Source organism: Camelus dromedarius, chromosome 4, assembly GCF_036321535.1.
Source record: "Camelus dromedarius isolate mCamDro1 chromosome 4, mCamDro1.pat, whole genome shotgun sequence".
Lineage (NCBI taxonomy): Eukaryota > Metazoa > Chordata > Mammalia > Artiodactyla > Camelidae > Camelus > Camelus dromedarius.
Window position 1 is genome coordinate 98,356,870 of NC_087439.1, and position 16,307 is coordinate 98,373,176.

Here is a 16,307-nt window from a genome sequence, read left to right on the forward strand (position 1 = left end):
TGCTGTCACCACAGATGCCCCTGCCTGACACGGTTTGACTGTGCCTGTTCCCCCTCGGTTCCAGATGCTGTGGTCCCTGAGGGAGAGGATCACAGAGGCCCTGAGCCGGGATGGCTACGTGTACAAGTATGACCTCTCCTTGCCTGTGGAGCGGCTCTATGACCTTGTGTCGGATCTGCGCGCCCGCCTCGGCCCGCGGGCGAAGCACGTGGTGGGCTATGGCCACCTGGGTGAGCACCCCAGTCTGTGGACGCCTGTGGCTGCTCCACACCCTCCCCTGCGCTGGAGGGGACCCTCATTACTTCACCGTTCTCCAGGGTGTTTTGGGAAAGACTGCCAAGGTCTGGTCTCGGTGGCATGCTTGTGGGTCTGGCTGGGATGTGGAAAGAGGGGGACCCTTAACCCGGGCATCCCGTGTCCCTCCGGGGGCCACGTCACTTTCCCAATGTTTGATAAAGAGCTCTCACTCCTCTGCATCTCTTCACATGGAGAGATTTTAAAGCTGGTTTGGTTAATTTTTTTTTGCAGAAAAATTATGCTTTATAAGTTATTAATTCACGGGAAGGAAATTCTTTGTTCCCCTCAATTCCTGGCAGCCTGTGGAACAGGCATCTCAAAGCCCCTTTCACAGGGCAGTTGTGGTAGGGGGTAGGGCGAGGGTCTGGCCCAGGGACATGGGGTGTCACCTGCCTGGAGTCTCCCTCCGCCCCACCCTGTCTACACCATGAGGTCCAGGTACCACCTCCTGGGGTTGTGGGAGGATTTGAGGAAGTAGGGCGAGGGGTGCTGTGAAGGCTTGCCCTGCCCGGCATGGCTCCGACTGCTTGGTGTGGAGGAACTGTCTTAGGACGGGGTTCGGGGGCGCATGTCCCTCGCTCGTGATCATACCAGCTGAGAGGTTCAGGAGCTCGCCCGAATTGCCAGCCTGGTGAACGCCTTGTCCAGAGTGTTTGATGGACAACAGGAGATAACCTGCACTATTGAAACAAAAACAGATTCAGCGTTGGCAGCAGCACCCCCAAGTGGGGGTGGGGTGGGGAGTGGGCGTCTCCCTGGGGCCCTGAGCTGGGGCAGCGGCAGACAGGTGAGCCCCTGAGACCTGCCAGTGGCTCGGGGTGGCCGCTTCCGTGGGAGAAAGGCCAGCTGGTGAGGCGCACCTGTGAAGGACAACACCTGAAACCTGGGGGAAGGAAACACAGGTGAATGTCTGTGTGACCTAGCGGTGTCTTCACAGAACACAGGAGCTATAACCCTGCACTTAATCAGACTGAGAACCTGAGCTCGTTGGCAGTAAATGTTTGTGTTCTTCCAACAACCTTGGTGGGAACGTCAGCAGGCAGAGGGTTTTGAGGGAGGCCTGGGAGGTGTGGTTAGGACCCGGGGTGGGCTTGTGGGGCGGCTGGGAGCCCTGGCCCAGGGTCTGGAAGGTGACACCTGAGCGGGAGGTGGGTGTGGGCAGGAGGGCCCCTGCACCGGGAGGCGGCCCGTGGGCGCGGCCAGCAGCTGGGCAGGCTGGAGGTGCCTGGCTCCCCAGGGTGCTGACTCCAACCTCTCCACCCCTGAGAAGAAGCCATCTCTGTTAGAGATGGAAGGAGGGCTCCCACTGTAAGTCGAGGATGAAGGTTGAACTTGTCAAACGCTTTCTCTGCGTCTGCTGAGTGGCTGGAGCTTGTTTTCCTTTGATCAGCCTCCCAGGTGACTCCAGCCCTCTGGGGCAAGTGGCTTTGTGTCTTGGAATAAGCCCAGCGTGGCCGTGATCCTTTCTGTGTCTTGTCTGATTCCATTTATTTATCCTGTGTAGGGTTTTCTCCATTCTGTCTTGTGAGGCTCCCTTCTTCTGTCCAGGTTGGTTGTCGGCCTCAAAATCACAAAATGGTTTAGGGATCGTCTCTGGAAGAGTCTGGGTCAGGCTGAAGTGACCTCCTCCTTGAATGTGTGGTAGAACCTGCAAATGAAGGCACTTGTGGGTATTGGGGCGGGGGTGGCGGCTTGACTACAGACCAACTTACTTAGTAGCTGCAGGACTACCCCAGCTCTCCTTTTCTTCTGAATTGGTTTTGCCATTTTTTTCCTGGGAATTTGCCCATCTCTCGTAAGATGTGGAGTGTGTCAGCATGCTGTTGTTAACAGTATTCCCTCGTTTCCTTTGTGCCGTGTGTGGCATTGGGGGGAGCTGTGTGACTCCTGATTTGGTTCATTTCTTGTCTCTGTCAACTGAAGAAAAGTGCGCAACCTCAGAGTGGTGAGTTGTTTTATTTGGGGCATTACTGAGACTTCAGCCTGGGAGGCAGCCTCTCAGTAGCTCGAAGGGACTGTTCTAGAGAGGTAAGGGAGGGGCCGGGGTATAAAGGAGTTTTTTGCTGGGAAAAAAACCCCCATGTATTCAAACATCAAAAAATCACCACTAATTATAAAAAGCAGACACCTCGAGTTAACGATTTTAGTTCATTTCTATGTATGGGAAGATTCAAGAGTCTTGGCCCACTGACACCATTCCTTAGACGTGCACCTCAGCCTCCGGGGACAGGATGCAGGGCACACGTGCTCCTGCTCTTCTGCCTGCATCCGACTTCCCCTCCGGGCGCTGGGCCTGACCCTTGTTTCCTGGAACAGCGGCCACACTCCCTGCGCCTGCTCTGTCTTACCTTTCCTGCTGTTGCCTTGGCCCTTTCCCTCCCTCCTCCACTCAGGCGTGCACACCTGCTTCCCTAACCTCATCCGTTAAGTGCTTAGCTCACTGATTTTCAGCCTTCTTGCTTCTCTGTGTAGGTGTTTAAGTTTTCCTCCGCCTGGTCCCCCTGGTGTTGGTTTTCAAGCAGTGAGTCTGTTTCTTACTTGTCAGGCTCCACAGGTTCTCTGATGCGCCCAGAGCGATCACTGGGGTCACACTTGGCTCAGGAATCCCGGTTGTCTGGCGCCAGGGCAGCGCCCCGTGTGTGGCTGACACTGCTGGGCTCCTGGTGCCGGCGGGGCGGGGCCCGGAGGCCCCGGGGTTCTCCCTGAGCTGTGCTTGTCTCAGCTGCTGAAGTGGCTGTGGTCTGTGGTAGAGCCCACCCGTTTTTGTTTTTGTTTTCATTTTTCAGTTTTATTAGGTAAAATTGATACAATGTGACTGCACGCTACAATATATTGCATGTAAATGCATATATACTGCACATATCTTTAAAAATTTACATATATGTATTGTTCATTGTTTCTAAGAACAGCTTAGAGCTTTTTAAACTTACATAGTTGTCAAAGGAATAAAGCCAACCACAGAATAAGAATGAACAGAATGTGGTAATCCAGTCATAAAGGACAGTCACATGTGCCTACACATATTCAATTAGTCAGTCATTCAAGGTACAGATAGTAAGTAGTTCATTTGTGTCCCTTTTTTAGATTCCGCATGTGCGCGACAGCATGTGGCATTTTTCCTTCTCTTTCTGGCTCACCAGTTCCCACCCGTGTGCCAGCATTCTCATTATCTCTCAGTCCTGAACATTTCCTAATTTCTGTGGTCATTGCTTCTTTGACCCACGAGGTAGGCAGAATTGTGTTTTAAATTTCCAGACATATGGGAGTTTTCTAGCCATTTTAAAGTTTATTGACTTGTTAATTGCACTGGGGCAGAGACTTGGGTCTAACACAGCAGTTGTTGACACTCAGTCCCCAGCTCAGGATGTGGTCAGTATTCAGGACTCTTTGGTGGGTGCTCAAGAGGGCTGTGCCCCCTGCAGTCGGGGGACCCATGTTTGTGCAGGTCCTCCAGGTAAAACATGTATGCTGTGCTGCCAAATCATCTGGAGCCTGCTGGCTGTCAGCGGCTGACTGTGACCATGGGCTCCTCTGTTCCTCCTGGTAGAATGTGGGGGATTAGGACTGACACCTCATTCTGGCAAATTAACTCTTGTCATTCTGGACTGACTTTTTATCTCTCGAGTTGCTTTTGCCATGGTACTTTGATATTATACAGTAACACTAGCTCCCTTTTATATAGTGTTTCCCTGACATGTTTTTCTTCCTGTTACTTTCAACTTTTTTCTGTTCTTGTGATGTAGACATGTCCCTTGTAGACAGCACACAGCTGGGATTTTTGTCTTTTAACTAGAGTGATTAGCTTTTTTTATGTAGGGAAGGGAAAGCTTAATTTTTTCCCTCTGCCCTCTTAGGTTCTTTGTCTGGGCCGTGGTAAATTAGACAGCAAAAGACAGATTAACAAGAGAAGAACACATGCATTCATTCATGTGCATCGTACCTGCACAAGGGAGGCTGAGGGGGATTTTAGGACTTGGGCTTCTGGAGCATTTTAGCAAAGAACAGTGCACTTTGGAGATGCACAGACAAGGAGGGGCTTCCAGGGGGGCAGCTGTGGGAAGGTGAAGCGCACATGGGAAGCTGAGGGCAGGAGGCTGCTGCCCTAGTTCCTCTGGTCCAGGCTGAGCTGGTGACTCTGTCTCTGTCCTTCTTGGAGTGCGGGGACAGGGAGCCTTTTATGCATTCACGCCCTGCTTAGTGGTGACTGGCAGGGTCAGGGGCAGAGAACTTTCCTTGTGTCAGTTTCTTCTCAGTTGCCTTCAGCTCAAAATAAATGTTACGCCAACGTGGCCCATTTTGGGGTGGCATGTCCGCTGCCCCTCATTTAGATACGCCGCGGATCCTCAGTGACCTGGATTCGTCTGACTTTGGGCCTTCTATCTGTCCCTCATTTCTTCTTTACTTCTTTTTCTCTAACTTAATTAACTTCGTTTGGTTGATGTGTTTTCTCGTTTACTTTGTTTCCACGTCCTAGTTGAGGAATCGTGCGTGTCTGTCTGTCCTTTAGGTAGTAGCCTTCAAATTGTAGCTTAGCTTATCAGGCTCTAAGCTAATCAGTATCAGTTTCCTCCTCCCAAACAGTGTGATGGTTAATTTTAAGTGCCAGCTTGGTGAAGTGTGGTGCCCAGATGCTTGGTCAGATGCCCATCTAAATGTTGCCGTTAAGGTGTCTGTAAGATGTGACCAGAGTTTAAATCCACGGACTTGGAGTAGAGCAGCTGACCCGCCGGAACATGAGGGCCTCACCCAAGCTGAAGGCCTCGAGAGAAGAGACTGGGGCCCCTGAGGAAGAGGGGTTCTTCCGCCTGATGGCCTGACTCCCTTGCACCGTCAGCCCGTCCTGGGTCTCCAGCCGCGGGGCTGCCTGCAGATTTCTGACTTGCCAGCCCTGCAATTTTGGGACCAGCTCCTTAAGATCAACCTCTCTGTCTCTCCGTCCCCCACCCCACGTGTTGTAATGCACCTGCACGTGTCCTGCCCATTTTTTGATTGAGTTGCTTGTTTTTGTATGTTTGTTTGTTTTTACTATTAAGCTGTATGAGCTGTTTGTATATTTTGGAGATTACTCCCTTGTTGGTCTCATCATTTGCAAATATTTTCTCCCATTCAGTAGGTTGACTTCTCATTTTGTTGATGATTTCCTTATCTGTGCAAAAGCTTTGAGGTTTAATTAGGTCCCATTTGTTTATTTTTGCTTTTATTTCCATTACTCTAGGAGATGGATCCAAAAAAATATTGCTGCGATTTATGTCAAAGAGTGTTCTGCCTCTGTTTTCCTCTATGAGTTTCATAGTATCTGGTCTTACATTTAGATCTTTAATCCATTTTGAGTTTATTTTGGCATATGGTGCTAGAGAATGTTACAGTTTCATTCTTTTACATGTACCTGTTCAGTTTCCCCAGCACCACTTATGGAAGAGACTGTCTTCTCCATTGTATATTTTTGACTCCTTTGGGCTTTATCTGTGGGAATTTTTTGAGGCCTGGGTGGAGGTGATTTGCTCGTGCCAGGTATGGGGAGGGTGAGGGTGGGGCGGACCCCCCCACCTCCAGCCTGGATGTCTTTCATCTTCATGTTCTTAGCTCAGTGTCTCTGGGACCAGGAGGCAGTGTGAATTCTGCTGCAGGTCTCTACCAGCTGGTTGATGCTGTGAATATTCAGGAATCAGTGGAGATGACTTTCTTTCCACAATTTTCCTTCGGAAAGTCCCTCGATAGGGGTGTTTCCAGAGTCTTCCCGTGATTGTATCAGTGGTGACCACTTTTGGTTTGCTTCCTGTGTTTCACAAATGTGCATGGAGGGAGGGGCCATACGAGTCACCTGTCAGAGTCCCCAGGTCATCTGGTCAGAGGCCCCCAGGTCACCTGGTCAGAGTCCTCAGGTCATCTGGTCAGAGGCCCCCAGGTCACCTGTTAGAGGTCCCCAGGTCACCTGGTCAGAGTCCCCAGGTCATCTGGTCATTGGCCCCCAGGTCACCTGGTCAGAGTCCCCAGGTCATCTGGTCAGAGGCCCCCAGGTCACCTGTTAGAGGTCCCCAGCTCACCTGGTCAGAGTCCCCAGGTCATCTGGTCACAAGCCCCATGCCTGCTCCCCTTGGCCCCCATGTTGCCTCTTTGCTTTTGTTTCAGCCTCTGGGAGCCCTTCTCTGGCCTCCAAGGCTCCCTGCCCCTCAGCATAGCAGCATCCCTCCCTGGGCCTCCCCCACTGGCCCCTGAGTGGACGTGGGGCCTCCCTCTGTCCCTTACCAGCTCCCATGGTGGCTTTGTCTGCTGTTCACTCTGACAACTCCTGGGTGTTCACCTCCCAGGCTGTGCTGCCTGCCTCCAGCCCCCAGGCCGTGGTGACCCCACATCTGTTGTCCTCTTCTGTCCTCTCCCTGGTGGGCATGGGCCCACCCTGGCCCTTCTCCGGCCAGAGTCCAGCCAGCTCCTGGCCCCAACCCTGGCCTGTTACCCGCGTTGACTTGATTAACCCTGTGCTTCTTGCCATTGCTTTCGGGCCCATGGGCGGTGAGCCAGGCCATACCCAGGACCACTGGACAGTTGAGGGGGGCCTGAAGGCCAGAGGGTGGGGTGGGTGGCTGAGCAGACCAAAAAGGAGGCATCTGGGGAGCCAGGACTTTGTGGTGGGCGTTGTCTGGGCGGCCTTGGAAGTGGTGTCCTGGAGGTAGAGGACCCCCCTGGCATCCGTGAGGGGCGTCTGCAGTGTGGGGATGCCCTGGGTGCCCGGAGACCCCGTCTGGTGGCCGCATCGGTGGTCTGGCCCTGGCTCGCAGCCAGGTTGGTGTTCGGTCACTCAGCCTGGAGCCCTCAGGGGGCCATGTGGGTCGGGCGGGTGGGGAGAACATGAAGAGGAAAGTGTGTGAAAGCCAAGGGAGCTGTGACCCCCAAAAGAAGGGTGGTCACCAGCAGGCCGCTGTGTCACTCAGGTCAGTGGCCAGTGGCCCGAGGGGCTGGTGCCAGACTGTGAGGACAGACAGAGGCGGGGGTGGGACCGGACTGGGCCCTTCCAGGAGGGCTGGGGGCTCTGGAGGAGGGGCGGGCCAGCCTGACCTGCCTGTCCCTGTCCCTGTCCCTCCAGGGGACGGCAACCTGCACCTCAACGTGACGGCCGAGGCCTTCGACGTGTCGCTACTGGGCGCCCTGGAGCCCTATGTGTACGAGTGGACAGCCAGGCAGCGGGGCAGTGTCAGTGCCGAGCACGGCCTGGGCTTCAAGAAGAGGGATGTCCTCTGCTACAGCAAGCCACCTGAGGCCCTGCAGCTCATGCAGCAGCTCAAGGCCCTGCTGGACCCCAAGGGTATCCTGAATCCCTACAAGACGCTGCCCGCCCGTGCCTGACTGCCCCTGGGGTTGGTGGGAGCCTCTGGAGGGGCTGTGATCCTGACTTGGATTTGCCCATGGGTGGGCCTGCAGGCCCGGCGTGGGCTCGGAGGGCTTCCCTCCAGTGGAGCCAACAGCTGGGGGGAATTGGCCTCCTGGTCGGAGGGGCTGGGAACGGCCCTGCGGAGCCTGGGACACAGGGCTTGGGGCAGGACTCTTTGGGGTCTGCTGGTTCTGGGGTCGCTGAGCGGAGATCCGCCCAGTCTGCTCTGCCTGTCCTCTGGGCGGGCACTCCATCCCTTCGCAGGTCCTGAACAGGCCGGGAGGGAGAGCAGTTCTGTCTGCTCAGAGTAGACCAGGCCGCCCCTTCCTTGCCTGTGGCCCCCGGAATTCTGCCTCATGGGGTGCAGCCCTAGGAGGGGGCATGGGGGTCCTTCTGCTGGTTCCACACTGTGCGAACCTCCCAGGGGCCTGGGCAGAGGTGATGAACTCCATGTGGGCAGTGGAGCGCTGGGAGGCTGGTCCATCTGAGGCTCTGACCACCAGAGCCTGGATCTTCGGCATTATAAGGACGACTGGGGACCGGTGACTGCTGGTCATGTTTGAGGCAGAGTGACAGGAATGCCCCCACCCTGGAAGGTATCATCTCCCCCGTTTTCTAGAAGGCCCATCAGTTGGCAAGACCGTTGTCAGAAGCCAGGCATTTATTTCTCGCACTTGGTGGTTTGCTGTGTTGTGTTCACGGAGATGAGTGTTTCTGGTTCTGCTTTTACCATGATTGTCAGTGGTGTCAGGTGAGAAGCCCTGCCAGGCACAAGCAAGGCATCTGCGACAGAGCGGTTTCCAGACACGACGTCACTTACCCTCATGGGTCCTCCCTGTTGACTTGGTCCCTGGGGCAGCTGCTTGGGCTGTGGAGACAGTCTGGGAGGTTGGACATATGTTTTCTCTTCCTGGCTGCCATGAACTTCCAGTAAAAATGGGAATTGGTCATGACACTCTCCTTTCTTCTGTCACTAGGACCATAATGTCATAATAGCCCACGTGAAGTGCCTGTGTACCATGTTCCTAAAGCACCCGAACATCAGGGCTGACAGAGTGACCTGGGGCTGGATCCTGTTCCTGTCCCCACCCCCGTCCCCACGCTGTGTCCCTTGTGCCCATGCCCCACTGTGTGACGCAGCCCTGTCTTGTCCGGCCCCTGGGGCATGGTCTCCGTTTCCTGAAGCTCAGAGGCGGGTCAGTTCTTGTTGGTGATGTGCAGGGAGGGGCTTTGTGGTACAGAGTGACTTTCCATAAAAAGCTTTAGGGCTAAGTATGTTTCTTTTGGAGAATGAAAATAATGCATGAATTATTAAAAGGCTTTAAAAAGTGGGGCCTTTTAGCTGGAGTAGGGGTGGGGCTTTGAGATAGTGGCCTAGTGACCTGGGTGGAAGGGAGGAAGTAGCAGGAGGAACTCTGTTTCCGGGAAGGATGAGTTGGCCCCCAAGATGCCTAAAAGTGAAGTAGGAACTGTTTTCCTGCAGTTCACTCCTGGGGTTCACCCCGAGAATCCACCTGTGCACAGGTGCACATGCAGACACAGTGCACACACACAGGCACACGTGCACACTTGCACACGTTGGTGTGCCCCTGGGACGTGCACGGAGCACTGTCTGTAGGTGGTCAGTCACTGGCCAGGCCATCCAGGTGCCTGTTGAGAAGGAGGCGGGTGTGTGCCTCAAGCCCCTGGACAGAGGGCCAGGGAGAAGAGAGGTGGCGGGTAGCTCACCTCCTGCTTCTGAGAAGGGACGTTGACTCTCAGAAGCTAGGTCACTGCAGTTGGGGCTCACGTTGGGGAGGGTTCCTGGAGCTTGGGGTCAGGTGGGGAAGAGATGTTACTTTTTGTATTTTTTGGATGATTTGGGCTTATGTGTTTATTTTGCCAAGCACGTGTACACTTTTATAAAGCAGGCGCACGCTGATTCAGAGATCTCGTGGGAGCCGGCTGCTGCTGGGCTGCATGGGTGTGGCCGGTCATGGGCTGCATCCTCCGTCCCCTCCCCGTTACCCAAACAGAGCCTGCTCTGAAGGGACCCCAAGCCCCTGCTGGCCCAGCTGGCCCCTGATGCTGCCTCCCTGGCCAGGGTCCTCTGGCTGTGGATGAACCACACCCTGGTGGAGGTGGGTGTTCTCCTGGGGGGTTTCTTGGGCCCAGCACAATTTCAGGGCATGGGTCAGGGGTCCATCTCAAGGCCCCGTGCTGGCCCAGCAGGTATGCTTGTCAGGACACCTGTAACTGCCTCCCTAGTCCAGGTGGCCCTCTTGTCTCTGTCCTCAACTGGTCCCTCCTGCTCTCTGCAAGGATTTAAAACAAGGGTCCTCTCCCCACCGGTTGCCAGCTGTCCATGACCTCGCCTGTTCCAGGGCCTGACTGGGCCTGTCACTGTGGGCCACTGCTGGCTGCAGGGCCGCCATTGGGACTCCTGTGGGCCCCAGCCTCACCGGCCCCGAGAGCTGGCTCTGTCCTCACGGCCATGGCCACTATTCCACTGTCCCTGGCTGGGCACTCAGCATGATGGAGCTGCCCAAGGCTCATGGCAGCTCGCCTCTCTGCCTCCACCCTGCCGAGGCCAGCAGGTGTTCTGGTGCTCAGCATCTGACCCCCTGGAAGCCCCCAGTTTTGAGGCTGCGTTTCCCCAGCTGCTTGTGAGCTGGAGACTCGGGCTGCCCCATCCAGTGGCCTGGGTGGAGGAGGTGGTGGTGATGGGCCGTGGAAGGTAGGCACGTGCCAGGCATTTCCTGCCAGTGGGACCTTGAGGGCAGTGGGCTCTCAAACAGGGGTGGGATCCACCGGCCACCGACCCTTGTCCTGGGACTCACAGTGGCAGGGGTGCGGATGCCGTTTCCTGTGCTTCCCTCAGCCCGTGATGGCTCACTTCTGCCTCTCACACCCCCTCCCCTGCTTGTCTCTGTGCCATCTTAGTGGACAGTGTCTTGGAATCAGTGAACCGCAACACAGCCTGGTAGAGTGGACACGGGACGGAAGCCCGCGGGTGTGAGGAAGGACAGGGAGGTCTGGAGTTTTCACACCTCCAGAAAAACCTGCTGGAGCAGCAGGAAAACCAGAGGAAACCCATCGCATCCTGGCAGGCGGGGCTGTCAGAACCTGTGGATGCAGACTGGACAACACCACAGACCCCCGGTGCCCGCGGAGAACACGGCTATCCTGAGCGCACTTCAAAGCAGAACCCAGTGAAACACCCCTGCTCACTGTCCAGAACCCCCAGGCCAAGGGGTTGCACAAAACATCCCAGGAAAAGACAGGGAGAGGGGCAGGCCGGACTGCCAACAAAGAAGCTGAACCCGGTCCGGACCCCACGGGGGTAGGGGTGCGGGAGAGACCACCCTACTCCTCCTGAGGCCCCCTCCGCGCCGGTACCAGGAGGCTCCCCAGAGTAATCTCCCAATGTTCCTGCAGGTGGTGAGGAAGGAGGGGAGGGTCCTATTGTGTCTGGTTTAGGAAAAGCTTACGATTTTCACCTTAAAACCTCTACGCCCTGCAGCCTGAGAAGAGGTCATGTAACAGGAGTGCTCACAGCAGAGGCCCGCAGAGGGCGTCAGGTGAGCAACTGCACCTGGAGGGGCCGGGAGTGGCGGGGAAGGGGCTGCATCAGCCTCGGTCTGCAGGGCGGGAGGGAGCCCCAGACAGGTGTGGGAGCAGACTGTAGGGATCCTGGGGGGAGCCAGGAGGCCACCCCTACCTCGGCGCCTAGGGTGGAATGTGGCTGCGGGTGGCAGCCCCGGCCAGGCCTGCAGGGAACAGAGTCCCAGGACAGAAGCCGTGAGCTGGGCGCAGGGGGTGCTTGGGCAGCTGTGCCCCTGCCCCTGGGTCGGACTTGGCTCCTTAAGTTGGGGCAGAAAGAAGCCAGGGCCCCCAGGGATGTTGCCTCTGTGGACTCTGGCGGGCGGTCAGTGGCAGAGGCCTGACACTGGCTCCCCTGAACCCTGGGCTGGCCAAGGGGGTGCAATCCCCTGTCCCTGGATGGGAGGAGGCCTGCCTTCCTATTAAGGCCGGGCAGAGCCCAGGGGAAGAGGAAGCTGTGCTCTCTCGCCTCCCCTCCCTCCTGGGGCCTGACCCGCCCAGGGCTGTGCAAGACCCTGCCATATACCACAGAAGCGGGAGTGTGAGCAGGGCGGGGCTGCACACGTGAAACTGCCCCTCACACGAAGGGGACAGGCAGGAGGGGTAGGCATGCTCAGGGGTGACCCTCAGGCCCCCCAAGTATGGCTCTGTCTGCAGGGCACCTCGCCTGCTCCCAGATTTTGCTCGAATCTTTTTTTTTTAATTTTTTTTTCCCGGGGGAGGTAATTAGACTTATTTATTTTCTTAGTGGAGGTGCTGGGGATTGAACCCAGGACCTAATGCATGCTAGGCATTCACTCTACCACTGAGCTCTACCCTTCCCCTGGCTCCAATCTTCTTGATGTTCCATCTGCCCTGGGGCCCTGCTGGGGTGAGCCAGAGCCCTCCAGACCCTGGTCTCATGGGGGCTCCAGCCGGGACCCAGGGTCACAATTGGCCCCCTCCCTCTGTGCCTCCACCTGCCTGGGGCTGGGGCCATCTATGCTGCAGGTCCCGTTGCTTTGTCCTGTTCTGTCCCTCAGCCCTGATCTGAGCCGGGGGTGCAGCGGACGGCCCCTGGGCCGCCCACCTTGGGCTGCTCTTCCTGCCCAGATCTGGTTGCTGGGACCCCAAGTGGAGTGTGGAGCCTCTGGAAATTCAGGGATTGGGGAGGGAACTCCCAGACCTCCCGCCAGGTGGAAAGGGACTGTTGCCTTGAAAGGTGGGGCAAGGCACTCCGTGACTTCAGGAGGGAGGAATGCAGAGGATGCTGGGAGTGCCCACTGCCTGCCGGCAGCACCATGACCCCCAGACGCAGGTGGAGGTGAGCAGGGAAGGGAGGCAGCAGGGCTTCTGGCGAGGGGTAGGGGAGCTGTGGCCACTGGGCCAAGGGTCTCTGATGCTAGTGAGGCCATGTGGTGGGCGACATGGCTGTCCTCTGTCCAGGCCGTCCTCAGAAGGGATGCCGGGGCCGGGGGGCATTGCAGATGAGTGGGAGCAGGCCTCCCTCTTAGACTGGCCATCCCTGCTCTGGCTGCTGGGCGGCCCCTGGGTCCGGCCTGCAGGGTCACTGGCCACAGGGCAGAGGCATAGGGAGACGTCTGCCCACATGGGGGCCTCTGTGGCTGCTGGATAAGAGCCCCCATGTCAGCAGGGGTGTCCCAGGTCAAGGCTGCCCGAGGACCCCCAACCCACCATCTTGAGCCCACTGAAGCCCCCAGCTGCGGGAAGGAGTGGGGAAGAGGTGGGGCTTACCGGGTCTGAGATGGGCTCTCCAGGAGGGAGGTGGGGGGTGGAGGATGGAGGGGTGGGGCCAGGAAGGGGAAGGCAGATTGCTCCTTTCCCTGACACGGAGCCTGGGGCCTCATGAGGCCTTGCTGACTTGGAGGAATGGTGCTGTTTGCCGTGGCTTATCCGCCCCCCTCGGTCCAGGAAGGAGGACCCTGAGAAAGCTAAGGAAACCCTCTTCCCTGCCTGATGGGGAGGACCAACCGTCTCTGGACCGGGCTTGGTTACCAGAGCAAACCTGAGGCTCACTCTGCAGGGAGGGGACTGGACCAGGGGACCCCGGGGACAGAGGGGAGGAGCACCCCCCTACTGCCTCGGGCCTGGGGCCATGGGAGGGTCAGTGACCACTTCTCTCACGGGGCTGGGACTGGTCAGCACCTCAGACCCAGCAGCTTCTTGGAGTAGCCACACCGTCAGGCCAGTGTGCATCTGAAATCCTCCACAGGGCGTCACCCCTGTGCCAGACTCCCCACGGGAGAGCTACCGGGTGGGCAGTGACTTGGAGGTGGCTGATGCCCTGGGCTTCGTCGGCCAGTGAGGTGTGAGGGGTAGCGAGGAGCAGGTGAGATGTGCTCTTGTCCGCCGCGTGTCCCGGTGCTGGCCAGGCCCAGAGCACACGCCCTGCAGGGGCGAGGATGTCAGTGCCCCAGGGACCTGGTGAGGGTTGGAGTGGTGCATGCAGAACTTCTGTCTCTGTGTGTCTGGATTCTTTTTCTCACCCCCCCACCATAGAAGAGAAATACATGGTGCTGGCCTCCAGCTCCCCAAAGACCCTCCTGGAACCCCCACCAAGGATGGAGACAGGGCCTTAGCCTTCTCTTCCACCCTTTCAGTTGAGGGTTTTGAGAATACAGTCTCCCTGCATTCCAAGATGCAGCCCCTGCCCCCCGGTTCCTGCAAGGCGAAGTGTGGCCTGCAGAAGCGCCAGCCTCTCAGAAAGGGGTGGGAAGGTCCTGAGCCTTTCCTAGGTGCCATTAGGCCCGCTACACCAGTCACTGGTGGGGGGCTCAGACCAGGCTGGGTCAGCTGGCATGCAGAGGGTCCTGTGGGAAGGGTCCCCAAAGCCATGGTGAAGCCCAGAGGGGCAGGGGGTTGTGACTCCCTGCTCGAGGCTGGCCTGGAGGTGGCCACCCCCCATGCCGTGGGGACTTTGTCTTCCCTTATGGACTTAACAGTTATAAAAATGCTGCACACATTTCCCTCAGTCTGTTTTCTAATATATTTATTTCTCTAAGGAAGAGATGTCCTTTCATGGAGTAAAATCTACTCAATTTTTTGTTTATTTTCTACTGAGGGAGCAGGACCCTGTGGCTCTGTTAGGCAGTTAGATAGAAATGAACACTGGGCAGGGGGAGAGGAAGGGGTAAGGAACAACCCAGAAAATAACAGTATGTCTGCTCTCAGGGTAAGGGACTCCAGAAACTTTTACTTTCTCAAAATGAGGGCCAGCAAAAGAAGCCAGTTAAAGTCAAAACGCTGCAGCTGCGTATAAGAGAAGGACCCGGCATAACTTGACCCAATGTTCATTGTAATGTAATTAACATTACAGTTTGAGCCCCTTCCCTTAGGTTTCTCTGTGTGCTTTATGGGTGAGAACCTGCCCAAAAGGGGATGGGTGTGCCAGAGCACAAGGAACCTGAGCTGTCAATCAGCTTGATCACTCAAAGAAACTGAGCCTTTAATCAATCACAAAAATGCCCCTAAGCCAGGACATAAGACGGAAAAACAAAGGAGTGGTGCCATTTTTCCCTCTCTTCGATTGGCCCGCTCCCAGTTCTCTGGAGGGTACTGTCTTTTACTACCTTTTCACTTTACTAATAAAAATCTTGCTTATATCACACTTTCTGTCTCTCATTAAAAGTTCTTTTTTTCTGAAAACAAACAACCCAATCCGAAAATGGATAGAAGACCTAAACAAGCAATTCTCCAAGGAAGACATACAAATGATCAATAAGGACATGAAAAAATGCTCAGTATCACTAATTATCAGAGAAATGCAAATCAAAACTACGATGAGGTATCACCTCACACCAGCCAGAATGGCCATCATTCCAAAGTCCACAAATGACAAATGCTGGAGAGGCTGTGGAGAAAGGGGAACCCTCCCACACTGCTGGTGGGAATGCAGTTTGGTGCAGCCACTGTGGAAAACCGTATGGAGATTCCTCAAAAGACTAGGAACAGACTTACCATATGACCCAGGAATCCCACTCCTGGGCATATATCCAGAAGGAACCCTACTTCAAAATGACACCTGCACCCCAATGTTCATAGCAGCACTATTTACAATAGCCAAGACATGGAAACAGCTTAAATGTCCATAGACAGATGACTGGATAAAGAAGTGGTATATTTACACAATGGAGTACTATTCAGCCATAAAACCTGACAACACAACGCCATTTGCAGCAACATGGATGTTCCTGGGGAATGTCATTCTAAGTGAAGTAAGCCAGAAAGAGAAAGAAAAATACCATATGAGATCGCTCATATGCAGAATCTGAAAAAAAAAACAAACCATAAATACAAAACAGAAATAGACTCATAGACATAGAATACAAACTTGTGGTTGCCAGGGGGATGGGGAAGGGAAAGGACAGACTGGGATTTCAAAATGTAGAATGGATAAACAAGATTGTACTGTGTAGCACGGGGAACTATATACAAGATCTTGTGGTAGCTCACAGCAAAAGAGAATGTGACAATGTATGTATGTTCATGTGTAACTGAAAAATTGTGCTCTACACTGGAATTTGACACAACATTGCAAAATGACTATAACTCAATAAAAAAAAGTTAAAAAAAATTTAAAAACTGGAAACAAGCTAAGCATAAAAAAGAAATTCTTTTTTTTTGTTTGACTAAGAACCGAGGTAATTCTTACTTCCCTTTTCCCAGTAACAGCACCCCCAACTCCGGCCTCTTGTTTATAGAGAAGCTGGCCTCCCTGAGTCTTAGAAGAGAGGCCCCAGCAGTTGGTGAGGACAAGCCTGTGGGCACTAGGGGATGTTGATGACTGACACCTACCTCAGTGATGAACAGAGATTGCTCCCCCATTTCTCTTTAAAATGTTCATGGCTGAACAGAATCTTTGGAGACGTTTTTTTTCGGGGGAAATTCTGGGTCCACCAGATTGGAGTCATTCTAGTTAAAAGCAACTTTCCTTTTTGTTACCAGCTGTTGCCCCCAGGATCATAACGCCTGCGCCTCCCTCGACTAGAAACCAATGACTCTTTTCTAAGAATCCGGAGGCAGCTGTGGAGAAGAAACCAGAAATGATTAGAACCAACACTCA

General features: G+C 55.0%; 1 protein-coding gene across 4 annotated transcripts in view; it reads left to right on the plus strand.

Moving 5' to 3' along the window:
* D2HGDH (D-2-hydroxyglutarate dehydrogenase) overlaps positions 1–15,581 on the plus strand; it is a 31,113-nt gene extending 15,532 nt beyond the window's left edge. For all 4 annotated transcript variants that reach the window (XM_031452652.2, XM_031452650.2, XM_031452651.2 and 1 more), the window contains 2 exons: positions 65–230; positions 7,379–15,581. In XM_031452652.2, the coding sequence (XP_031308512.1) occupies positions 65–230; positions 7,379–7,638 (426 nt within the window). In that variant the 3' untranslated portion in view covers positions 7,639–15,581. The remainder of the gene's footprint in view (positions 1–64; positions 231–7,378) is intronic.
* The last annotated feature ends 726 nt before the right edge of the window (positions 15,582–16,307 follow it).